At 38.5% G+C, this 27,500-nt stretch overlaps 1 protein-coding gene across 1 annotated transcript in view; it reads left to right on the plus strand.

Moving 5' to 3' along the window:
* grip2b (glutamate receptor interacting protein 2b) overlaps nt 1–27,500 on the plus strand; it is a 55,040-nt gene that overhangs the window by 20,267 nt on the left and 7,273 nt on the right. Inside the window, exons 2-16 of the mRNA XM_014987252.2 lie at nt 7,926–8,003; nt 9,489–9,624; nt 9,998–10,143; nt 11,528–11,614; nt 12,161–12,236; nt 14,923–15,068; nt 15,861–16,008; nt 17,174–17,343; nt 19,722–19,877; nt 20,027–20,179; nt 20,255–20,441; nt 22,659–22,804; nt 24,272–24,352; nt 26,868–26,931; nt 27,099–27,244. Coding sequence (XP_014842738.2) covers nt 7,926–8,003; nt 9,489–9,624; nt 9,998–10,143; nt 11,528–11,614; nt 12,161–12,236; nt 14,923–15,068; nt 15,861–16,008; nt 17,174–17,343; nt 19,722–19,877; nt 20,027–20,179; nt 20,255–20,441; nt 22,659–22,804; nt 24,272–24,352; nt 26,868–26,931; nt 27,099–27,244 — 1,920 coding nt within the window. The remainder of the gene's footprint in view (nt 1–7,925; nt 8,004–9,488; nt 9,625–9,997; nt 10,144–11,527; nt 11,615–12,160; nt 12,237–14,922; nt 15,069–15,860; nt 16,009–17,173; nt 17,344–19,721; nt 19,878–20,026; nt 20,180–20,254; nt 20,442–22,658; nt 22,805–24,271; nt 24,353–26,867; nt 26,932–27,098; nt 27,245–27,500) is intronic.

The following is a 27,500-nucleotide window of genomic DNA, read 5'->3' on the forward strand; positions in this document are numbered from 1 at the left end:
TAACAACCTGCTACATCCAGCATATTTGGTACTTTTTTCAAAACTTTGGATATTTTTAAAAGGTATTTTCATCATTAATGATATAATTTGGGGATCATTGATGCCAACTCTAAGCAAATATGTTTCATGGACTAGAAATGTGTTGCTGTTTTTTATTGTTCTTTCTTTGTTGGTTCCCATGGCGCTCTGGAGCTCTGGAGCTCTGTTCTCTCCTGCGCTTCCATCCGCCTGACTGTTACTGATTTTCTGTCTTCAGTTGAAGTTAACAACTGAACAGCAGTCTGGTCTATAAACCATTAAATCAGACCATTTCAGGACAGAACTGACAAACAATGCAATGAAAACTATGAAGGTTTGGTTAGTAAGATTCCACTTTGACCCATTTAAAGTCTGAGCTGAGGGTTTAGAGTGAACATGGATATTTTTAGTTCTTTGTTCTTATTGCAAATCTCTTTAAACATCACCAAATGCAGCTCTTTGATTGTTTTCCTTGTTGATAAATGATTAGAGAAGCTAAGCCTTTGATAAACAAATAAAAACATTTGTAACATAATGAACACATGAGAAAAAACAATATTTTAGTTATGTGAAAGGACTGTGATTATCAAACGGTGGTACTACAATAAGCCTCACTATTAATTTAGATTTAAATGACGTCCTTAATAACTCATGACGCAGGTTGTCCTGAACTCAAGAATTTCCAACCTGGGGAAGCACAGATATCAGAAGTATCAACAATTTTACCAAAAATAAAAATAAGAAATCTCTAACATTCTCTACAGTGTAATAATCTGCATATTGTTAGATTGGAGTTTTTAATATGTAGTTAAAATTTCCCTTTATGTCTTGCCCCCACCCAAAATAATAATTGTGTGTGTGTGTGTGTGTGTGTGTGATTGATGTGTAAGCCATTGTATTGTCACTCTAAATCCATTTAGTGCAGCAGAGTCCTGTGCCAAATAAAGTGTGTTTTTCAGTGATATCCAAAGAAAAAGAAAACAAATAAAACACACTTTGTTCAACAAAATAATGTGACTTCATAATAACTGTCTGTCAGAATAAGATCATACATAAGAACTGCCTTTTGTGTTTTATCCATATAAAGCTGTTTTCGTGTCTGAGCGATTTGCTGTTGCCTACCTCCAGCTCTCTGTTGGTGGGCTCCATTGTCTGCTTAATGGGTTTTTGGTAACCTTGAGCTAGAATGTAAAATAAGTTCATAAATATGCATGGCAGGATGTGTAAGGGAGCGAAAGGCATAAGGAAACCCTTTTCTTTGGTAATTGTACTCTGGACCTTCAGGGAATCAGAAAAGATTACGCCTCCGGTGGGAAATCTGCTTGTCAGACTGCAGGTCTGTACGTAAGTCAGATGTTGGTCAGCCTATCTAAAGACTGCATCAATGTATTGCCAATAGTCACAGATTATTATGATTTTCTCCCCAAAACTGCCGTTGCTTTTCAGTCAGATTCGTCGTAAAGTAACAACATATTCTGAGGTGTTCTCACGTTTCAGTTTGAGGGATTTTAGGTTAAAAGTTCAGATTCTTAATGTCTGACTTTCCTTCCTGGACCTTTCAGTCCAGAAACACAAGGCAATGCAGATCAACAGAATTATGTGAGACATTTCCAATAACTTGTTGAAGTAGTCTTTCATTTCTGGATGGATTACTTTATGTGTTCTTAATAATAAAAAAAAAAACAATCAAGTAACATTTAAAGGGCATCCCAGGAAGTTAAACAGACTGTCGACTTGAAGGAACAGAATGAGACATTAAGCTGCACGGTTCTGTGAGACAAACCTAATGCCAGATTACCAGAGTCAGCAGAGAAGTTGGAGGGAAATTCATTCAGAGGCTGGTGTTACCAGCAGAGCCTCGTTCCCACAAGCCGCTCTGTCACCTGAAGTTGTACTTCACAGGCTTTTGGGACACAGCAGAGTTCTGTTGTGTCATGTATGCATTCATTTCAGACACAGAGACAAATTCATCCATACAAATCAACACAATTCCTGCAGGTGTTTTGGTGCAAAGCACCATGTTTTTACCTGGTAGATTTGTTTTTGCCTCTCTGCTTCATCCGTTCAGCATGTGTCGTTTTGTCTTTTTACTATTTTATGAGCTTATTTTGGTTTACTTTTTTTTCTCCTGATAGGATTCTAGAGATTTCAAATTAAATGTCAGAGAAACAAACTTTCATGTTAACACTTCTTTCTTAATTAGAAAAGCACAACTCATTTAAGTCATGGGTGAAGCCCTGAAACAAAGGGGGAAACTCACTTTAAGGCCATGTTTTCCACTCCTGTTGTATGAATTATTTATTGAAGCTTGGAAAACATAAAAAGCTTCAGTTGAGAAATATTTTCTTGCACCACATTCATTGAAGAAAAAGTTTTGCCACAATGGATTTTGTTTAGAGGCTCAGAAATCCCGACCCCATGCTGCAGCAGTTCAGATTTTAATGATTCTGCCCCAATTATGTACATTGTGTTCCCATATATATATTTTTTATGGGGTTTTGTTGGTTTTCCTCTTTTGTTGGCTTTGGTTAATCGCTTTTTAGTAGTATAATTCATAAAGAACATAATGCATTACATAGAGAATCATAATCTGTGTTATTTTTGTTATCTATCTTATCAGTCTCCTTTATAAATTATTTATTTGATCTTTTCAGTCTCAACTCTGTCAATAACCTAAACCTGAAAGAAATAAATTATATTTCTTATCCATTTATATTCTATGGAAGTGAATGAAGTCATTAAACTTCAAACTGACTTTTCAACATAAATTGAATAATTTAACATAAATAGTCACTTATAGGATTAACTTACTAGTAATCATGTTATATTTTAGTGATTAAGTTAATGAACAAACATACAGAATGTTGATGGGAACCAATAATTAACATTTAGGGTATAATTAGCTTCTTATATGTCTCACTATCAATAGCAAATTGTTTCTCCTAATAAAAATTCAAACATCTGTGCATAATTTATATTTCCAAATCCTCGTTTCAGTTTAAGGAAAGGTCTGGAGAAGTGAAATAAAGTCAGAACCCTGATGGATGAGGATCCGGGTCTGATTCAGGCGCCTCTCTGTTTCCTGGAAACCAGTTTGGGTTTCTGAACCATCGACTCCCAGCCGTTCCTCTCTGGACTCGGCTCTGACAGCTTTTCTCTTTCCTCTCAGTGCTGAGCTGGCAGCCGTTTGGTTCTGGCTCACAGTCTGGACTCTCTCTGGACTCGGGACTCAATTGGTTTCAGTTCCAAAGCCGTAGTTTTCAGAATAAATTGGGTTTTGTCTCAGTGGCAGGTTCACAAAGAAAAAAACAAAAGTTTCCTGGAACTGTAGATTTTAAAAAAATGGTGAAATATGTTTCACACATTTCTGAATGATGAGTCATTGTATCATTTAAAACAAACTTGGCTGTGTTTTTTACTGCCTTATGTTGTCTCACTGTTCCAGCATTTCCTTTGATTTGTGAAATAAAAAAAATTCAACATCTAGCAGAAACTCTTAGTGTGATCCTGGTACATTCACACCAAGAGAAAAACTGTATTAAATATTATTTTTGCTGTTAAGCATAATTATATAACCCAATATATATATTTTAGGGTCACTTAGAAAGAGCACAGAGAAATGACCCCAACATTGTGAAAAATTAAGCATAACATTGTTTAATTTTCTTTTGGAAAGTGTCATTTGTTCGGTTTAACAGGCGAAAGTCATTCCTGTCTCTGCTTGAAAAGAAACTGGAGCTACAAGCACTGTGCCTGCTGGAGGAGGTAAATCTGGCCTGACGCTTCATCTGCAACTCAACCTGTTCAGCTACCTGACAGTGCCAGCAGTCATTAGTCTAATCACATTCAAATTATTCATTGTGAGACGTTAATTTATCAGGCTGGGTTGGGGGGAACGAGGGGAGAGGCAGACCAAACGAGTCTCAGCATTATTTTGAGAAAGATAAAAGATAAGCGGTGTTGAAAGACCATGTCCAATGAAAAACCTTACACTGATGAATAATACCTCAGTGGTAGAAACAGACAGGACATGTTTCCAAAGAATGAGAGCTGAGAGTTGGTGGGGGTAAGATCTGACTAAAACACAGGAAGTCAGATTATCCCTGATGCCTGTTTAAAGGTAAAATATGTGCCTTTGGAAATCCTGTTTTCATACACATGATGGTCCCACAGCCAAATACTAGCCAGCCAGATAACTTATAATGTGGTTCCAACCAAAAAAGAAAAAAAGCAATTTAAATGTATTTTATTTATTGTGCCTTTGAGGAGAATGTTCATCTCTGAGACAACAGTATGATCCTTTTCTCTGCTCCTGCTGATGAAAAGATGTTCTAAACTGAGCTACGCATGTTGGTAAAAAGGAATGTAGTACATCGAATTACATTCATCGCGATGATTGAAAACCTTAAACATCTTATATGTGGTTTAAAAGTCAGATAATTATCATTTTAGAGTCGCTGAGTAAATTTAAGCTTTAAGTTTCATTAACCAATGCTACAGAATGTGGTTACAACTGAGAACAAGCAGCGTCAAACCTGATCTATCTGAGAAGATCACAACCAATTTGTGACCTGAAGCTGCTGGACACCAACTTCACAATCTCTTTAACATTTAATTTTCTTCATGTGTGTTAAAACTCGTCAAACATTTGGTTTAATTCAGTTTATCTGTGTAGTGCTAATTCACAACAGAACTCACATCAAGTGGCTTTACAAAAACATAAATTCAGTCTCATCATGTTTTTATTCAGCCAAACGTTCATGTCTAACTTAGAAAACTAAAGAGATTTAACAAACGTTTCTCTCATGCGTGTTGCTTAGTGGCAGCTTCAGGACAAACAGCCTTTCTCAGCCAACAAACACTTCAAAATATGTTGCAGATTTCTTCCAGACTCTGTCAGAGTCCATTAGTGTCTCGGCGCCACAGCCAGATTAAAATGCAATTTTATATGCTAAATAGTATCAAAAATGCATACGTATTTTTGCAGGTTTATAAAATATGTTTATGTGTGAGCTGTGCTGTAAGTGTCCCTGATGATCATGCAGCTTAAAGTTTAATAGATGAGAAATAGCTTATGAATTTTAAAACTCACTGAAAGCTTCTGATGAAGCCGAGGTTAAGAAGCAGGACAAATCCTCTGCCTTCAGAGTGGCAGCTGAAGCAGCAGTAGTTGCTGCAGCAGTAGTTGCAGCTGAAGCAGCAGTAGTTGCTGCAGCAGTAGGTGCAGCAGCAGCAGCAGTAGTTGCTGCAGCAGTAGGTGCAGCAGCAGCAGCAGTAGTTGCTGCAGCAGTAGGTGCAGCAGCAGCAGTAGTTGCTGCAGCGGTAGGTGCAGCAGCAGCAGTAGTTGCTGCAGCGGTAGGTGCAGCAGCAGCAGCAGTAGTTGCTGCAGCGGTAGGTGCAGCAGCAGCAGCAGTAGTTGCTGCAGCAGTAGGTGCAGCAGCAGCAGCAGTAGTTGCTGCAGCAGTAGGTGCAGCAGCAGCAGCAGTAGTTGCTGCAGCAGTAGGTGCAGCAGCAGCAGCAGTAGTTGCTGCAGCAGTAGGTGCAGCAGCAGCAGTAGTTGCTGCAGAAGTAGGTGCAGCAGCAGCAGTAGTTGCTGCAGCAGTAGGTGCAGCAGCAGCAGCAGTAGTTGCTGCAGCAGTAGGTGCAGCAGCAGCAGTAGTTGCTGCAGCGGTAGGTGCAGCAGCAGCAGTAGTTGCTGCAGCAGTAGGTGCAGCAGCAGCAGCAGTAGTTGCTGCAGCAGTAGGTGCAGCAGCAGCAGCAGTAGTTGCTGCAGCAGTAGGTGCAGCAGCAGTAGTTGCTGCAGCAGCTGCCGCCTTCGTTCCAGCCTCAGTTCTCAAACTGTGGGATGGCAAACACTTAGCAATCCTTCGTATATGAAATATTAAAAACAAAAACTTTGACCGAAAACATGCTTGACAATAAAGGCCTTAATTAGACTAATTAGAAGAAACTGCAAAACAAACGTTGAAAATAGTATAATCGGATTTGATTTGCAAAGTATGGAAGTAATTTCTTTCCACATAAATGAAAGTTATCTTTCTAAGAACCAGTGAAAAAACATCAGGACTTTACAGAGCCTCCAGCAGGTGGGCCATTCCACAGTTGGCTTCATATTTCATCATTGTTCTTCATAAGTAATGTCCTCCTGTTGGAGTCATTGACAGGAACTCCCAGCAGGTCCTGGAACAGCATGTACCTGTAATGAAGCTGTTAAGATGAAGTCTGATGCCATGCGCAGCGTTTCCCACTGACTGAGAAAACATTTTAGCTAAATCAAATCAAGAAGCTCAAGCGTCTGAGCAAAGGATGGTTGTAGGTAGATTTGGGTGGAATCTGCAGAGAAACACAACACCAAAGTGTTCTGTACTGATTTAAAGACTTTTACAAACTCTTCTATATTTGAGCCCTTAGGTATGCATAGTGAGTGATGAAAGAAAGATCATAAACCATATATGTGAAACGTGTAAGCATCCTGTGCAGTTCCTGGACTTAACCCTTGTTAATGGGGTCCAACTGACCCCACACCCGTAAAACTTGTATCATTTGCCACAGTCCTCACACACACAAGTGATAAGAAGGCTTACTAAATGCAGGTTTAGTCCCTGCCTGCTGTGAACGTGACTTCTGGATGAGTTATTGTGTTTTTGGCGGTGCTGTTGGTGAGCAGCGGTAGATAGAGATGAACTGATAAATACACTGATATATTTTCACACTGGTGGGTGGTGAGGTCTGACTAAAACAGACCTCACCACCACTTGATAACTGAGCACAATAGCAAGACTGAGAGAACTACAACTGAGATTTAAGTGCAGTGCAGCTTTAACCTTATATTAAAATAAGGAAGGAAAAATGGTAAGGTTGAAAAATGTACCAGTTTAATAAACAGTATTGATCAGTAATAAACCAAGGGCAATGCATAGCACAGCATGTATCCCACCCGTTAATAATATATTAACCACAGCAAGTGCTACAACTGCACAAAAAACTTTTAAACAGGATAATATATACATAAAAAATGAGCAAAGAGGACTGGCAAACTGAAGGTATCAACCACACTTTTCAGTCTCTTAAAGGTGTAAAGCAGACCGTTAGCTTAATAAACGTAGCAGGCCTGAAGAGACTCAGTTATCCACGGAATAGCAGTCCCAAAGATGGCGGCTCCCAGAACCACCATGAGGAATGGGTTACTCACCCCACCATGGGTTACCAGTGTTTGAAAGAACGGCAGTAAACTGCTCTGACTCCGGTCCAACAGTCCGTCCAGGGTCACGAGTGTGGTTCGGGTCTGCAGCTCCAAAAACCAAGCAAAACGTCCAGGAAAGTTCGTATCTCCAGCTGGTTAGCGAGGAATAACAATCCAGAACCAACCTCGACGTGAAGGGCCGCCAGCCGACACGTCGGCCCAGTTCATCACAGCCAATCAAATAGCTTAAACTTGATTTCGCCCTTGACTGACCAGTACGGTAGAAACGACTGGCGGTGGTAAATAAGTTATTAGCAAAAACGCTACATTTACTGCGTGTTTTAACCCAACAGAAAATACTTGTGTATATTTTAATGTTTAGGACTTTTACAGTATGTAAAGCCTCCAATATGTGAGTGTAAAACATTAACCAGGCTAAGTTTGTATGTGTTCATTGTGAATGGTTCTTCGTTTGTTTCGTTTTCTTCATCTTTGAGCATTTTTCAAAGTGTAATATCTTTGTTTTATACTAGTTTTATATGTGAAAATTGGTAGATTTAATTTCTGTTCCACCCTTCAGCCTCTGCATTTTAGCGCTATGTGTCTGAAAGTAACTTTTTATTATGACAACAACTGAAAAATCAAGTTTAAGACATGAAAACGAAAAAAATAATGCAAAGTATTGCTATGAAACTCAACACAATGCTGTGTCTGTTCCTTCTAGATGAGGGGCCATATGGAAAAACAAAGGATATCTCTGGACCAGAACACACCATGACTTTGAGAAGGCACAGTATACCAGGTACATGACACCTTTGTCACTTAAAACCTTTCCAGCATAATCTGTGACTGTAACAACTCTCCAGGAACACAAATTTGAATTTACAAAAATATATCAGAAACTGAATGACTTCAGGTTAGGGTGCTGAAGGGACGAGTGGTGGCCAGCTCAAGTGTTTTCTAGCACATTTCTAATCATCAAGTAAAGATGAATTAAGGCTAACTCCATGTAGCTATAGCTCCACAGCCATGCCATGAGCAGGTGACCATTAATTAACCATTTGTTCATCATCTAGAAAGGTTAACCTAAGAGTTATATTACATTCCATAACCATCAACGAACATTTGTGATTAAAACAATCTTTTCTTTTACGCCATCATGACTTTCCCATCACTCTTGTGACCTTTACTGTGAGATTTTGATTTCATACATCAACACTGAAATTCAACATTTATGGAGTAACTTGGATAATTTGTTCCAACAAATTGTGAGCTGAGTTTCCAAATGATAAAATAATTATAGTTACAACAGAGAGCAATGCAGCTGTGTAGTAATTACATATCTGTCCTAACTTATAAAAAGAAAATATTTGTTCATAATCCTATCTTTAAAGTTTTGGAAATGTAATTTTCTTGACCTCTCTTGAGAACCACTTTGTCCTCTGCCAGCATGATTAATCAAACTTTTAACCTGAGGAAATCTTGACTGAACCCAGGAATAGCTGTCCCGTTGGAGATAACAGTCGTTGTAGAACAGGTTATGTGTAGTTCCTCTGAATATTGTGATGTCCCTGTTTGCACAGCAGTCTAATTAAGTGTGCAGGGAATTTTGCATTGAACAATAGTTGGCTCGTTCTCTGTTGGAAGAGTGGGACGCTGCACCATTCCTTGATCCTTGTTTCCACAGATGAATGATCAGAGGGGTTCAGTGAAAAGTTTTCCATAAAATCTTAATCTCAAACATCCTGCTAGTGTGTGTCAACATGGTAGTTAGTAAGCATTCATGGTCCCATAAAGGTAATTAAAAGTTTCTCATAGAAATGTACTGTCTTACTTTCTTAATTTTCAGATGTTTATTGAGCGCGATACATTAAATACATTATTAATGAATGTCTGCATACTCTGCAGTCTAAATTGTGATGCAGCTGTTAGATATGCAACTGAAATATCTCAATAAATATTGCTCACTTGGGATGGATGTAAAACAAAAATTTAATCCATAGTTTAAGCTTCCTGTAATTGCAAAGCAAGTTTATATAAATGTAAAGGACTAAAATCATTTGTTGAATAAACCAAAGGCAACAACAGATCAGTAAAGAAAATGTTTTATCTTTCCCGTTTTTCAGCTTTTGTTTAATCCGAGAGGAAAATGAAGGTAGCATCCAATAACTAGTTTTTTTCTGCTGTGTATTTGGTTGTTCTGTGTACACTCTGTGTTTGTCTTTCTCTTGGCCGGATTGTCCTGATTCGTGTCCGTGTGGGTGCATGCCTTTATGTTTTTGGTTAGAAGCTCTACGGGGGGTGACCATGGTGGAACTGGTGAAAAAAGAAGGCAGCACGCTTGGACTAACCATCTCAGGAGGAACGGACAAGGATGGGAAACCACGGGTATCAAATCTACGGCCAGGTGGGCTGGCAGCCAGGTGGGAAACGGCATCATTTTTGGAAAAATATTTCAAAGCTTAAGCAAACATACAGTTACATCAAGCTACCCACTGAGTTAAACACTCTTTTCATCAAGCATTTTCTACCAGAGGAATCTGAAGAAAACGCAGTTTGAAAGTGCAAAGTGATGCTTCAACACAGCTTCAGTGAAAGCCTTATAAATACACATCAAAGGCCTGGAGATCAATACTATTTTTAAGTTTTACTGATTAATTTTAATTGGGCATTTCACAAAGTGGAATGATTAAACTGAAAACAACAGTTAGAGGCACAGCTGACGTATGCATGTGTGACTGTTGAGTGTATAAACTCTGTAACATGTTATGTGGTTTGATGCTTTTCTTCATACAGGAGTGATCAGCTTAACGTCGGGGATTACATCAAATCTGTGAACGGCATCAATCTGACCAAACTGAGGCATGAAGAAATTATTAGTTTGTTAAAGAACGTTGGAGAGAGAGTCCTGTTAGAGGTGGAGTATGAGCTGCCCCCTACAGGTACAAATCACACTGACACTTTGAGAATCAGCATGTCAATATGCAATAATATAATAGTAAGTTTTGTTCACTGATTTATTTCAATAAGCATTTTAACCACATGTTTTCTGAAGCAGCTCAGTTCTGAAATCCTTAAGAGAAAAAAATTCAATCAAGTGTTCATATCTTACATAAGGTCCTGAACACACACCATACTTTCTGCTGTAATTAAACCCAAAATAATGAATCCGTTTGGCAGATTTAAATTTAAAGTACTCTTTTAACTTGAACAACATTTTCATTGTGACTTTAAAGAACAGAGATGTGTGGCAAATATGATTCTACAGTGTTCAAGATTTCATCAAAAAATGGACAAAAGCAATCTTCTCATGTTTTATGAGAAGATTGTTCATTTATTTCTGTGGAAAATAGATAAGATATTCATATTACATTTGATGTAAAAGAGGGTCTATAAATTATTCATAACATTTGCAAACTGTGAAAGTCTGTTGAAGCATTCGAGGTTCTACCTTCCTAAATGGTCCATGCTGTTCTAAGACTCCCTGATTACCTTGATAAATTGGGAGCAGCTGTTTCCTTCGAGTCCACAGGTGAAAAACTGCAGCTCTCCACAGTTGGTTTGTTGCAAGTCAGGGCTAAAACAAAAGAGCAAACTCAGGAGTTCTCAAGTGGCGACAAGGTCGTATCTAAATGTCTTAAAGAAAACGTGCCCGCAGTACAAAGCATTAATAAATACTACGGACAATTGTTGAATATCCATCCATACGTTCAATCATAGTGGTGGGAAAAAATGGTTTGGGCAGTTTGTTTATCCACATCAAGAATTTAAACCACGTCAGGCAGAGCTTTTGGTTTTGGGAAACTCTGGATGTTTCTGTGGTGAGAGAATGGTCAACCAACAAAAATATGAACACTGTGCATTGATAATGAAAATATTTTCATTTGCATGAAGACGCCTAGTGAGTTGAATAAAGATGATTCCACATCTAAATATGCCAGAGGTATTAATAAGTTTGGGCCTGTCTGCATGTATGTTATGCATTACGTCTGCAGGACTGTGACTCGCTTTGGAATATAAATTATAACATACTGAATCATTCAATATGAATACATTTCCATAAAAATATGCCACCCCATTAATATTTAACTTGTACGACATTTAACTCAGGTCTTGATGCATATTTGTGGGATGCAGCAACACTCACAGATGATAGGAAGTTCATTTATTTTCCTGATTTTTCTGGACATTTTTAAAACTAAACGACCGTAACTGTAATATTTATGCATGTCTGAACTAATCTTGAACTTGTACATTTTTAAACAGTTTAAACTGTTTATTTTTCTTGAATGAATCATTAGTTTGTTTTTCTCCTCCCTCTGAAAGCACCAGACAGCACCTCAGGAGTAATATCGAAGACAATCGACATCTGTTTGCACAAAGAGGGAAGCAGCTTTGGTTTTGTCATGAGAGGTAAATGTCACCAAAAATGGCAACTTTACCAAAATTAATAACCTAATTTTTAATCCCAGGTTCCAGTTATCAAACCTTGGATTCAGAAGGAGAAATTAGTTATTGAAATACTAAAGGAATCATGGGAGACAGACTCTCCATGTCTCCATGTAGCTGTTTTATTATGTAATACAGGTAAAAAGTTACAATGTCCTGAACAGGTTCAGGATGTTTTGTCACTTATTTCAGAAAGTAAAACTGATGTATTAAACAGTTTAAAGAGTAAAATATTCTACTAATTTTGCTGATTATGGCCTACAAATAATGAAAATCATGTACAGGTAATACAGTGACTGAATACTGGAGAACTAGCAGCAGAACAATAAATAACATAACATCATTATGAAAAGGTTTTACCTAAATGATCACATTTAAATGGATGCAAAAAGATGTTTAGTTCACAGGGACTTGACACAACTTTTCAAATGACTGAATATGCTGCAGTTTGCTAAAAATGTCCAATTTCCACTCATTTGAGTCTGATTTTTTTCCTGTTCCTGATTGCAGGTGGAACCCATGAAGACTGGCACAAGTCACGGCCCTTAGTGGTCACCTACGTCAGACCTGGAGGTCCTGCAGACAGGTACAGCTCAACATTTCATGTAAACCTCCTGATATTCAAACATATTTCAATACAAGCGCATGGATACAGGAAGAAGCTTTAAACCTGAAACATTTACAGCTGCAGCCAGAGATACTTCAGTATAATGTGTCCTTTTTGGTTTTAGAAGAAAAAAGGGGGAAAGTTCTGTCTAATAAATCAGAGTCCTCCTAAGATATAAAGGTAAAAAGTCAATGAGTTGTTATTTGGAGTCACAGAGAATTATTGTGCCCTCAGACCATTAACAGCCTAGAAATAACATTGTCCTCTCCTGTGACCATCACCGGAACGTCGACCGCTATGTGTTGCTCGTAGCTGTTGCAGCATGATTCATCTCTGTTCCTTTAATGCTGTCATCATGCATCTGTCCCAGGCTTCATGTTTAAGTAATACTCCATGACATTTCCATATAAATGTCAGATTTGTAGCAGCAATACAGAGATGATTCAACCATGTGCATATCCTGTGTATGAATTTGTTAGAATTTGCGACAATAAAGGCCTGAAACCAAATTATGCATATATATATATATATATATATATATATATATATATATATATATATATATATATATATATATATATATATATATATATATATATATATATATATATATATATCTCCTGGTTATTCCACCAAGTATGGATTTCTGAACTCTCCCTGAGTTAAAATATATTTGCATTATTTGAGATCTGAAAGCACAGCATCTTTTTTGTCATTTTGACCATTTCTCATTTTCTGCAAATAAAAAAAAATAATTGTTTTGAATTTCAGACATGTTGTCAGTAGTTCTTAGAATAAAAGCACAATGTTCACTTTGCTCAAGCATTTACCTATAAAGAGTTAAATCAAAGAAAGTTATCATTTTAAGTGGTATCTAAATTTTTCCAGAGTTGTACATTAGTAGAATACAAATGTATGTAAATATGGTTTCGATAATCTCAGGGATGAGTTTCTTGGAGTCAGGTCTGCAGGACACAAAAAGCAAAAGAAAGCTCCCTCAGTGTTTCACCGCATGCAGGGAAAACTTTACAGTTTGAGAATATGACAAGATGAGTGCAAACAAGAGCAGAAAGCTGAGTGTGCTGAGCATCATAATCTTCCTTTTGGCAAATCCGAATCCGCTTCTCAGTCAGTTCCTCAGAATTAAAGATCATCAACTGCAGAACACTGAAGCTGTTTTTGAGGCCTTTGGTGAAGTAACACATTTAAAGTTTAATTTCATTAATTAGTTCCATCTATTGCAGCATTACCCACAGTGATGAAATGCTCTCAGTGTTCACTTTCGTAACTCAGCTTTTCTTAGTCAAGCCACCAAAGCAGAAGACTGAAGAAGAGAAATGTGACTTTTTTCTGATCACTCAGCAGCATAAGCTAGAATTTAAATATCCTACATGCTATTTTTATTCCTCTGGCTCTTATTTGTACTGGAAGCATGCAGCAGTAAATTAGGGCAGATGCAGAATAATCACATGAAAGCAATTACTGTATCGTTTTCCAACTGCTGAGATCATTTCATGGTTATTTCAGAACATTAGAAACTGGTGAAAGGATTTTTAAAAAATGAATCTTATTGAAGATCTTTTAGAAATTGCTTTTAATTTTCCATGACTTGTTACAAAATAAAAATGTCTTACCCTATTGTAGAAAGCCGCTTTATAATTAGATAGTCCAGCCACAGGATCTGAATTGAGATACCAGGACAAAGATTAAAGATTTAAATTCTTTCTATTTGCCCAGAAGCTCATCTAACATCCACAGAATGTGGGTCACTCCAGGGGAAATAAATGAGATATTCATGCTTCTTTATATGCCATTTATATGCCAATCGGAGAAAAGTTAATCCTCAGGACCATACAGTCCCAGAAGTACCTACACATTTAGCATTACCCAGTGGGAATTAAAGCACCAACTCTAAAAGAGCCGGGGCTTTTATTCTGAGTCACAAAGATACTATTTTCACAGCATCATCAGACAGAGACGAAGCCTAAAGGTCTGAAAGCAGGCTACATGTCACAGCAGTTCTTAAACTGTGGGCTTTAGCCAGTCATTTATTAAAATGATCCTCAAAAAGAAAAATCCATACTTAGACACAGCTTGAAACCAAATGATGCATGACTATGACTTAGTATGTTGTTCTTTGCTGTTGTGTCATAAAACGGTTATATTGTTGGCTAAACTTTATGAAAGTGAAAACGACTGTGGAGAGACGTCACAGAAAATAACCAAAGAGAGTTTAGCATTGCTCCACTCTGCAGCCTAATTCCCTCTGAATTAAAGGCCTTAGCTTACATCATGTGATTTTCAAAACCTTGACATTCTGTATAACTCTAATCAACTCATAAAATCCCACCATTATACCTGTGATGCTGCTAGACTGTAATGAGAATTCAAAAGACTACATGAAAAAAAATATGCTTGTGTTTCTGATGAGAGAAAACCTGAAAAAGTTCAAGAAGTATGCATTTTTTATTTAAAATGCTTCAAGGGGCAAATAGAACAAGTAAAATAAGAAATAATATATTTTCAAAGTTTTTACAGATGTCATGCAGCTGCTCTACTTTATTTTTGTGGAATGGAAGTGCGGTGGTTTCAGACAACCATGTAACATTCTGTAAATCTGCATTTCAACAGTTTAAATAGTTTGTTTTGATGGTTTTGTGCTCAGAGAAGGAACGCTGCGTCCGGGTGACCGCCTCTTAAGTGTGGACGGCGTTCCTTTACACAACGCCAGCCACAACGACGCCCACAGCGTGTTGGCTCAGTGCGGCCAGGAAGCCCTGTTCCAGATAGAGTACGACGTCACAATAATGGGTGAGACAAACACAAACTGGGCTTTCTAGACGGATGTAGAGCCTTTCAAATATTTATTCATTGTATAGAGATTTATAATATTTTTATAATGAGTTCCAAGGCAGAGAGGGGAAAAAAAAAACAGATGATCTGTTTAGCCTTCCTGTTATCTGTTAGAAGTCTTGCTCTCTCTCTCAGCTCAGATCAACTCCAGACACGCCTTGACATGTCATAGAAAATGGTTTTATTCTTATGAGCTTCTCACAATTTTATTTTGGTGCCGTATTGGTGATGATGGTAGCTGCGTTTGAGTCTAGTTCTAAGAAGAGACATTTCAGTTTTCAACTGGCCAGACATCCATCCAGGGCAACCTAAGCAAAAAAAAAACTAATAATCTAATCACCAGACTCTTTCTCATTCCAGCTATAATTTAACTATAGGTATGCAGGTTGATACTTGACCTATATGACTTTATGCAAGTAATTAAATCAACAAGCAAATTTGATGGCATTCAAATTTAATTTGTGCACAGATAATGTGAAAATAATTTGTGTTGGTAGTTGATGAAGTCCCCTTGTTGTGTTTTATGAATTAAAGCCAAAGAGAAAAATCTTCAGACATGAACTTAATATGAGATGCATCTGTGTTTAAGTTGCCATATTGGACAAGATGAAGCCAATTTCCTCTCAAATACTGTTAGAGTTTTGTGAGTATGAATGAAGTAAGATTAGACTGTCGGGTAAACAGTTTGATAGTGGAATAAAAAATAATGTTGATATCAACGATAGATGTGTTTTTCTCTCTCTCTTTCAGACACAGTGGCTAATGCTTCTGGTCCGTTATTGGTGGAGATTGCAAAGTCGCCAGGGGCAACGCTGGGCATCACACTAACGTCGGCCAATCATCGGAACAAGCAGGTCATCGTTATTGACCGGGTGAAACCTGGCAGCGTGGTGGACAGGTATGACCACACAAAACGTTTGTTCCTAATGCAGCTAAAACAAAAATATTCAATACATTCATACATCATGACGCCTTTCGCTCATTAAACTTTGTCACATTTTGTCACACTGCAACAAAAAAGTGTTGTTTTTTTATCATTATCAATGAAAAAGCAACATGAAGACAAACAGCATCGATGAAGTTGTGGAGGATTTAAAGCAGAATTAAAGCAACTGACCATTTTTACATGGTTGACTTTATGAAGTTATTAATTCTGCATCATGCAACCCTGGACAGGGAAGCTGGTCAGAGATGTTGGCATGATAGTTTGAGTTAAATGTAACCCTGAAAGGAAACCTGCTTGAGGCATCAGCAGACCTGAGTGGAGATTCTCCTTCCACAGTTATCGAAACTTTTATTTTGCAATTTACAAAGAAGAATGAGCAAAATGTCTCAAGATGTGCAAATAAGTCAAAGTCAGCATTATTGGCCAGAATTGCATGAAAAGCCAGAAGACCTGCAGCTTTAATGGCAAGGCTTTTCTTTAAACGTTTGGATGCAAATAATTGCCATCCTTTTCAAAATTTCATTAGGAAAACGTTGTAAACCGTGTCTCATTCTCATTCTCCTTCGACTATTTTGTGTTGAATTTATCACATGAAATCCAAGGGAATTAGGTTTGTGTAACTTTGTGAAATGTTGAAATGAGAATAAATACTTTTCAGAGGCACTCTGTGTATATTGCTACACTAAATGTTGTGAAACAGTTTAAATGTCAGAGAATGTCTTTCAAATAGAGCCAGCTCTTTGCAAAAAGACAGAAATCAATACCCCACCCACTCCTGTGAAGCAATTCTTACACCGCAGGATTACAGCTATATTGTGTTTTCTCTTATGTTTAGGAAGTCCTTACGCATATAGAAAGTCAATACAGTGTGTATCTGTAGCCCTAAAACTAACACAGACTGTAGAAGACAGGATGCTGCCCCAAGAAGAGCCTCAATCTGCTCTTTAAATATAAATGAAGAGCTTGAAGTCGGTTTTGGAACCAGCAGTAAAATCTCCTCAGTGAACAGAACAGGCTGGCTATGGATGCTAATATTCATCACTTTATAATCTTTGTTTTCTCATTTCCTAAAGTTGTGATGCTACTGTGTCTTTGTTCTCTGTGCTGGACTAAGCAGATGTGGAGCGCTGCATCCAGGGGATCACCTGCTGTCCATAGACGGGACGTCAACAGAACACTGTACGGTGTTGGAGGCAACGCAGTTGTTAGCAAGCACAACGGAGCTGGTCAAGTTAGAAATCCTTCCTTCACATCAGACCAGGCTAGCAGGGAAGCAGCATGACACAGGTGGGTTTAACTGGACACATTCTGCAGATGATCTAACAATTTACCAAACTCTGAATGAAATAATAACTAGACGGTTTGGAAAAGTAGGAAGTAGGAACTAGTTTCCCTCTTAATCTCTTATTCCTTACCTGTTTATCTCACCATGAAATCTTCCTTCCAGAGTTTGGGCAGATTTTGATTTTGTGGTGCAGCATTAAATCTCTGTAGAGAAGTCCATCTGGGCACAGACTGCACAGAAATTATACTGTTTTGTTTCAGGTTCTAAGTACAAAATACTTAATTTTGTCATAAAATCTCCATATTCAAATGTAACAGATTGGAGTGTCAGAATAAATCAGACTTGTATTTCAACCTGCTGTTCTCCTGTTGGACTGAATGAAAAGTTATTGGTCCTCAGTGGTTTCTGTAGTTTGTGAATGAAAAATGATTCAAAATGGCTGCGTTACACCCAGTTACAGAATGTGCACTTGGTCTGCATTGTTTACTGTAACAACTGAGGTTAACACAAATCCCAATGTTGGTTAAATAGAGCTGCACAACACTCTATCTGAATCATCATTGCAAGATCAGTGTGTTGAAACAAGCTCATTTAGATTTAGTATTTGAAAGAATTCATATTTTATGCCAAAACAGCGAGACAGTAATACTTTTGACTTGTTGGATGTTCGTTGGTGTGTCATTAGTTACACACTTGATGTGTAACTTTAGGGGCCAAGATTCACAGACTCATGGAAAGTCATGATGAGGATGTTTTGATAAAGGAAAAGGCTGATCATCATAGTTATCACAATATTCAGCACTAGTTTTTATGAAACTTTACAGAACTAATTGATATGTTTACTTTATTGTTGTACTTACTGAAGAACTTTCTGTTATTTCTGTTGTGATGATTAGACAAGACAAGAAAAGTCTGAGAAAAGGTGAAAATGCTCATATTTTGCTCTAAACTTGGACTCAAACATCATCTTGGATCTACTGCCATTGATTTATTTTGTGTGTGAGTTCTGTGTTTGTGAAATGGTGACCCACTGAAAACATAAAGCCAGGATGGACCAGGATGGTCATTTCCTTTTCTCTCTTGGTTGTTTTTCTTTTTTAGTTTTGCTCACAGAAACTCCTTTCATTCCTTTGACTCATTTTCTGTCTTCTCCTGCTCTTTGTCCTTTGTGCTTATTTTGAAGTGGTAAAAAGCTGCTTTGGGATCAAGATGTCAATAATTAATACTTTCAAAAACTTGCCATCCATTCCATCCAAAAATATTATTCATTTGCCCCTAAGAGGCAAAATGCAGTCATTGATTTTTCCTTGTAATCACCGTTGTGTGACTGCCGTGTGTGCATGAGAAATGAACACAGCTCATTAGGAAACTCGTAGCCTTCCAGCAGACCTAGCAGCCGGCCTGCCGCTGCTTTATTAATAGACACTCTGATTAAAAGATGGAAGATGTTTATGCGTTTGTCTTCGGCTTCACTGTGTTACTGCGGCACAGATTAGCCTCAGTGAATCTGTGTGCACATAATTCTCTCCACCTTTTGGGAATCTGTTCAGTGTAAATCACATGTGAGCGATTTTATCCAAAGTGACTGTTTCTGCGTGTCCTGTCTGCGCTGATCTACGATCTGTGCCGTGCCACTATCGTTTCCTGTCAGTGCATCTGTCTCTCCAGTGTGTTTTACTGGACCTAATGACTAGCTCAAGGAGGGTTAGATGTGAGTGTGTTTCCACACTTCTCTGAGTGTTACCCCCAGGGCTGCCAAACACATATTCAGTATCAAATCTGCACAAAGACACGGCCATTTGGATGAGACGACTCCCACGACTCTGTGATTGTAGAGGCATGCTGCAGGTTTGGATCAACTTCAAAGTTTTTAGAGGAGTTTGTAGTGAAATATTATACAGAAGGTTGGGTGTTTTGCCACACTGCAGCTCTGATTGTACTGATGACCTCAGAGTGAGACTCTGTAGAAACGTTTTTTTCCAGCTCCTGAACATTTTCTGCTTTAACATGAACTGAAAATGTAACATGCAATATTGGTGATTTAAAAAAATATATAATGTGGTTTAAAGTTTTTCTAGAGTTTTTCTGTAGCTCAGATGATCAGAAATATGCACACATCCTGCTGAGGGTCTGCATGGATCTTCTTATGATCCCCTGGTGTCACTTGTTCTGAAGCAGATGTTGAAGTGATCTTACTTTAAGTGCAGCAGTTAGAAAACCTAAACTTCTTTCTGGTTTAGAAAGTTTAGCTTAACGTCTGGTTTTGGTCATTTTCATTTTGGACCATGACTTCTCTTCTCTAATTTGGCTCCTGCTGTCTTTGATTCAGCTGGATTAGCCTTTTATCCCATTCAATAACGAATCGACTTGTTTGTTTCAGTGAAGGTCCAGAAATCAGATCATCCCCACACCTGGGACCCGTGTATAAACTACTGCCACCCTCAAAACTCCACCCTCTGCAACACAAGTTCCACCCTCAACAAGTCCTGGACCGCATCCAACAACAACACAATCAACAGCCTGGACTACTGCAAGTGTAAGAACTGAATCCTCTAAGGATGTCAGCTGGGTAAAAGCTTTCAAAGTAACACTCTGTTTTGCTTTTCCTATTTTTCCTGCAATTATGTGATTTTCTGTATGAGCAGCTGAACGAAAAATGAAACGCATACTTTTTATTTGTTGCAGCTCTTGTATGTGCCAGTTTCTCCACCAGCTCTACCACCACATCAGGCCCCAGCAGCCAGAGCTCAAACACGCTGCCCAGGCCTGCAGTTCCCATGAGTCCTCGCAACTCGCTGCTCAAACGACGGCAGAGGAAGAAAGAGCACAAAAGTTCCTGTGGGTCCCGCCTGTCAGACAGATGATCACATTTTACAAACAGTCCATCTAAAACATGTGAATGTGTTTGATTAGTGTCCCTGGCATCAAGTTCGGTTGGTCCTGGCGGTCAGGTGGTCCATGTAGAGACCAGTGAGGTCGTCCTGACAGGTGATCCTCTCAACGGCTTTGGAGTGCAGCTGCAGGGAGGAATATTTGCAACTGAAACTCTCTCTGCGCCTCCACTCATTCGATTCATCGAGCCGGACAGCTCAGCCGAGAGGTGAGCTCACACACCTATTGACACGTTTGAACTCTGATCTGTAGACGTGTGGCTTTGTCGCTGCTGCTTAAAATCTCTGAGAAAGATTCAATACTTGTTTACTTTTCTTTTGCTGAATTGATTTTTTTTGCTGATATTCAAAAAACCTGTTGATTTGTGGATACTAAAATAAATCCGTCAGATTCTAGCCTTAGTGGAAAGACGAGGCCAGTCCTGGATTAGTCACTTATCCATAGTGATACATTTATAATAAAAAGCTAAATACATTATTAAAAGAGCTATATGGCTTATTTTTTAGTAAGTTTCACTTCAGAGTAATAGCTGTTTTTTTTGTTTGTTTTTTTGATTGAAGAAAAATAAATAATATGAATAATTAGAAAGTCATTACCCAGGATGACCTGATTCAACTCTTCTTCCTTCTCTTCTTCTGCTGCTTTAGATGGAAAACAACCTAGTTTCCAACAAAAACTATCAGAAAAGTTTACGAATGAAAATACAGAAACCAGACAACTACAATTAATGTAGAAAGGTTGGTAAGAAGTTCAAAATTACTGGAAACTTTAAATAACCAAAGTCTTAATAAACACCATGTCAAAGTGCTGACTCTCATATGAAGGCTGAGCGTTACAGCTGATCAGAAAATTGGGTCTTCAGAATAGATTTATAATTCCATTTTGTTGCTTAAGTAGAAGTCAGAGTAAAGCCTGTTTCACTTTAAAGAGCTCTAACAGAATGTAGAGCTGGAGTAATGTATTTTACTGCTGCCCTGCCGCTGCAGTAATGCCTCTCACTGCGGCTGGCTGTGCATATGTATTGATTTTAATGCTGCATTAGCAGCGCTACTCGCTGTGGCTCTGAGATATTGGTGTTTCAGTGGGAGGATGTGTGAGAATGATGTTCAGTGTTAGCAGCTCCACCTGACTGTGTTCAGTGTAGGCGTGTGAGCATGTGCTTAAGTTTCATGGAGCTTTTCCAAATATCGACGTATGTGTAATTTTGTGCATGTTTTGTTGGCACATTGGAGCTTCCTGTCGCTCAGTTCTACACAACTCCGTTTAATTTAGGTGGTTAAAACCTAATTATCCATTGTGTCTTTGTTGTGTGGTTGTTTACTGGCCAATATTTCCATCCTATGAATTGCTTCTTTGAGTGCTGGGTGTGTTTCCACACCCTGAGGCCACATTCCCTATTCCATTAGTGCCCACGCTAAAAACACTAATTAGTTTGCTTCCTCTTGCTCATGCCGGAGGAATCGATGAGTGTATTTATTTTAATTCCACATCACAGCTGCCTGCCTCAAAGGACTCTTAAACTGGGGACAAACTTCACACTTTTCACAGTCTTGACAGATTTGAAAAGGGCTTGAAGTTGAAACTAGCAGACTGGTTTCAGTAGATTTTAGTTTCACAGACTTCAGGGATCACAGACTGCATGATTTATCAAACCAACTAAAGTAGGTGGCAGTAAAAAAATCAGAAAGGGTATGTCTGTGCTCCTCGCCCATAAAATAAAAAAAGATGCATATTAGTATTTTTGTATTACCAGACAATAATATAATGTTTGGTCTGGATAGCACAAATAAACATTTAGATAAATTTATATGTGTATAAAAATATTTTTTTCAGACAAGTCATCCTTATGTTTGGTATCTGAATTGTTCAGTAGCAAAGCAGATCCTCAGCATGATGCTGCCACTACCATGCTTCACAGTTACAGTAACTTTTGTTCTTAAGTTTCAACTTGACTTTTCCAGACGTTGTTACCTGTAATTCTGTCATTCAAATTGTCCACTGTATCAGAAAAAGTTACCTTCTTAGTTTACAGAACATACAAAACTTAGAGCCTTAAATAGTAAAGGATTTTGTCCTACTGAAGCAAAGAAAGTTTGACTGCTAAGGTAAATGGAGCACATGGATTAAGAAGCAACTGATTTATTACAGTAAGATCAATAAATCAACGATCATGGCGATTTTAATCCTAAAGATCTTAAAGAGGATCTGGAATCACACGGTTTCATCACACAGTCCTGTGTGGTTAACCTGCATGGATCATGTTTTGGTTTCTGTCTCTGTAGTGATGCTATGCAGACCAAGGAACGATGAGATGATCGGAGCATTTCAGGCTTCACAGGGCTTTAAGAGGAACATTCTCACTGACTAACTTTAAATATGTTTTATGTGTTCATGTATCCTGACACCACCTTGATAACTGTTGTAGGTGTGGCCTGCTGCAGGTTGGAGACCGTCTTTTGTCAATCAACGGAATCCCCACAGAAGACGGGACACTCGAGGAAGCCAATCAACTTCTCCGAGACGCTGCATTGACCAATAAGGTCGCGCTGGAAATCGAGTTTGATGTAGCAGGTTTGTGGAGCGAACAAGTTATCTCCAACTTCCTGCGACTCTTTTAATTCCAACACATTAGGTAACACATCAGGGTCTTCATTTAGCATCCTGAGGGTCATAAATCTTTGGGGTTTGAAGACTTAATTACACTTGTTTTGTTTTATTCTATTTACACACACTGAATAGTTCTGCTCTGCCTGGGTAATCTGCAGGGCATGAACCCGTCAAAAGGCTTTTAACTCCACTGCAATGCTCTTAGTTCATTTAGAGAATTGTCTCAGCTCAGGTTTCTGTGTGAAGAAAAGTTACATCAGATGGAAAAATATTGAACCAACCAACACGGGTTAAAGTTTAATCAGTTTCTGTTTTGGAATTGATGAAGTTTTGATGGGGAATGCTTATGAAGCAGCTGAGTGTGATGAATTTTTAAGGGTGTGCATCTTTAGATAGTGGATGGATTATTGCCTTATGCTCTTCGTCAGTACTGAGAGTACTTCAAGGCTCTCAGTACTTCTGAGATTTGTGGACTGACTCATAAGATCCAGTCTGGCCATCGGCTTCCTGCACAATTCCTCCCAATTCTCATCTCCCATCAGTCCTTCTCCTGGGGTTTCTCCCACTGAGCTGGATTTCTCCGGTTGAATTTCAACTGGGCCAATCAGTGAACAGATGGCGGAGTTAACATTAACATTGGACTGGTACATTAAATACTTTAAATGTTAGCAACTGTGTAAAACTTAAGGATATGTTGACACTTGAACCTTTTGGTTCGCTATAACCAAACCAGAGTTTGGTCCCGACCTTTTATGTAGATCTGAATTCACTCAGGAAAACGCTGGTGCGTACCAACCAACTGGACCGAGATCAGCTTTGTAAGGCGGTCTCAGTTCGCTTCCAAATGAACTCTGGTTCAGTTTACTTCTGATTGAGGCTGTAGACCGGCCTCAATCTGGATCAGCGATAGGTTTATGGACTTCATGAGCCTCCATTGCTGGGCATTATGGCATTATGGTAAATGAGACCTTCTGTGTTCAAAATGACTTTCTAGTTGCAATAACAACAGAAATGCACCATGCAGGACTTCTGAAGCTTGTTTCTTCTGGGTTTGTGGATAAATCACTTATTTGTTTGTGAAGAGGGATGTTATTTACCCTCATTTCAGCTTCACTGAAGGATGAAAATTTTAAGTGTTTTAGGAAATTTAAATGAGGAGCTGATCTCAGTTTTTAAAACTAAGCTTTAAAGTACTAACAGAGCTCAGGGTTATGTGTCTGTGTACAGTTTAACTTGTGAATTAATGTTATTCCTTCAAGCATAAGGATTTCAAGTCGATAATTGCCTGCAGAAATGCAGTTCGGTGCAGGAAGGAGCAGATAAACCAAATATAATTACAAATGTTAAGCTGGATAAATGTACTTATCTGTTGCTTTTCTATTATTTCGTCATGTCTGCTGGTTCTGAACACTGTGTATGTTTTGGTTTCAGAGTCGGTGGTGCCTAGCAGTGGCACGTTCCATGTCAAGTTACCAAAGAAAAGAGGAGTGGAGCTGGGGCTCACCATCAGTGGTAGGAAAACACAAATCCTTCCCGATATGATCTGGTTTTTGTTTCGCAGCACCGCTGGCAGAATGTTTGGATCTCACTGGACGTCCCATCCAAACACACGACCCGACATACACAGCATGTTCTTCCTGCTCAGCCCAGAACCAATCAGCTGAAACATGAACAGCTTTTATAAAACAGCATAGAAACCTTTTAACAGCGTCATCCAACAGCAGCAAGTTTCTGTTGTATTGGACTCATACATAAAGGAGTTTACTTTGTTTATTTTCGAAGGGTTTTCTACTGCACCTCTACATATCCTACTTTTATCAGTGACTGTGAAGTCAGTTTCAGCTGAAGACATGACTTCAGTTCCTGCTGCCAACTCTCAGCCTTCCCTGACACTGGAGGCTGTCGAAGCAGATGTTTAGTGCATCTCTTGACATGTTAATGGTAACACTCCTTACAGTGAAGTCGCAGTCCTGTCCTCAGTGGGAATGGCCGACACTGAATGTTTATTCTTCCTTTCAGGTGCATTTAATGTCTATTTGAGGCTTTATTACAACACACAGCAGCTTTAGTTCACTCACAGTTCACCAATAATCTTGACACATTTCTTAACGTCACGTCACACTTTGAGAAGAAAAGACCATCATCTTCATCAACAGGATTAACGAAAAGCCAGTCAGAACTGACTGGAGTTATTTTTTATCATTATTTTTCTCTGTCATTAAGAATCAGTGGAAAAATCTCTTTCTAAAAGGAAATGCCTTCATGTGATGCACGATTTTCAAAGCTGTTTACTGATAAAAAGGAAAACTTCTTGTTCTTCCCAGCGTGCATTTTCTGTTGATACGATGTCTAAACAAAATCTAAGCAGTTCATAAACATCTAGGCTTAACTAGGCAGATATTTGGTTTAAAAGTAAACGGTTATTTTACGACTAAGACCTTTATTAGAAGCTCAAAAAGCCGAGATGGAGAGTGGCTCCGCCCTGTCGACGGCTGCTGACGTATTTCTGGTTGGAAATTATGATTCTTGCTGCACAACTGACCTTTTTTCCTATAGCAACGCCTGGTCTGTGATGATACTGAAGGAGTGTGTTGTGGTCAGGGCCACATCCTGTGTAGCTCAACTGTTTAACACTTTAGAATAAAATGCATCTTTCAGTCCATCAGTAGAAGTAAATCTGTGAATAGTTTAGCATAATTGTCATTAGTCTATATTTGGTATTGTTACTGAATATTTTCCTCACGTTAATAATTTAACAACTGTTTAGATCAGTTTATGTTACTAAATCAAATGTCTAAGCCTAAACCACTTTGAGACCAGGCTGCTTTTGCTCTAAATTTAGATTAAACATATAGATCTAAACAACAGCTATGAATACCAGGGCTCCTGTCTAAATGAGATCTATTACGGCTGTAACACAGAACCAGGTCATGGCTCACTGGGCTGTCTCTGCAAATTCAGCCTACAATGTTGTCAGCTGCTTAAGTTAAAAGACTGAGAGAAAAAATGTTCATTTCCTCCAACATGGTTAAGAACCAAAAACACCAATGGAGCTGATTTATTGAGGATGAAACAGTTCTGCTCACACTCTGCATACGTCCTGACAGTTCTGTGCATAAATGTTTAGAACCTTTAAGCCTTTCCACATATTTCAGTTCCAAACCTTAAGTGCTGCACTGCATTGAACCTTCTTGACCAGAATCACAGTTTTAATAAATATACACTGCTCAAAAAAATAAAGGGAACACTCAAATAACACATCCTAGATCTGGATGAATGAAATATTCTCATTGAATACTTTGTTCTGTACAAAGTTGAATGTGCTGACAACAAAATCACACAAAAATCATCAATGGAAATCAAATGTATTAACCAATGGAGGCCTGGATTTGGAGCCACACACAAAATGAAAGTGAAATGTTCCCTTTATTTTTTTGAGCAGTATATTTATGTCATTTTACAAGAAGCATCATGAACTTAAGCAGCCTCTGATCTCATGATGCTTTTAGACACAGTGCAGACAAATTACCTTGATGCCTGAGATTAAACCATGTTAGTGTTTTAAATCATCATTTTGACCAGTAGATGGATGTATGTAGAGGGTGGAACTGATATCCTGAACAGATCCTGTTTAAATGTTGGCTGCTTCGCTCTGTGTGTTTTTGTATCAAAAAGGTAATAAATGGTTAATGACTGATGTTATGTAACATTTATTTAAAGCTTTATTCCGTTAGCCTCAGACAGAGAGCGGCGTAATGGTGCCATCTTCTGAGCAGGTCATTGTCGTTGTAACCAAGATGTTTTTTTAAGAATAACGGTAAACTTATTTTCCATAAAATATAATGTATTCATTTCTGCCATTCATTGAATTATAACATGTATTTTATTGTTAGTGGTTATTTTTATGCAGCACTCTGTTGAACTATATAATCACCCAGACATGCAGCTGATTGTTTTGGTGACGGCACCGTTTGGCTTTACTGTTCTCTGTTTCTGATCTTTAATGTGATCTGGTCTCCTTTCAAAGCCAGCAAGAAGCCTGGAGAGCCGCTCATCATTTCTGACATCAAGAAAGGCAGCATGGCTCACAGGTATTCCATATAATTTATTCATAGGACTCGCCCTCACAACACATTTTTTATTGTGCCAGCCCTGCGATAGAGCGCTGCACAGCTCTGTCACAAGGCTGGCCTGATGTTTTCCTCTTCCTCACATCACTTTCTGCTTCCTGTCACCTGTCATCCTCGCTCTTATTCAGAACTGGGACTCTGGAGCCTGGCGACAAGCTTTTGGCGATTGACAACATCAGGCTGGAGAATTGTTCCAAGGAAGACGCAGAGCATATTCTCCAGCAGTGTGAGGAGCTGGTCAAACTAAAGATACGCAAAGATGAGGACAACTCAGGTAATTCTGGAATTACAAGGCTTGAGAGTGAGAATTAGACTGAAAACATGTTTAATGGTTCAAACCTTTTTATTTATGTATTCATTCATTTTATTATTATTATTATTATTATTATTATTATTATTGGTTTTAGATTCCTCAAAATATTTTTTACAGAGCTGCAAAACATTGTTTAACCACAAGGTGGTGCTGTCCTCTGCGGTTTAAAAGTTGCAACAGTGAAATGCTTTTTGCCTACCATACAAGAACAATAACA

This window comes from Poecilia mexicana, unplaced genomic scaffold (genome assembly GCF_051168715.1).
Source record: "Poecilia mexicana isolate PSO_F unplaced genomic scaffold, ASM5116871v1 scaffold_5, whole genome shotgun sequence".
NCBI lineage: Eukaryota > Metazoa > Chordata > Actinopteri > Cyprinodontiformes > Poeciliidae > Poecilia > Poecilia mexicana.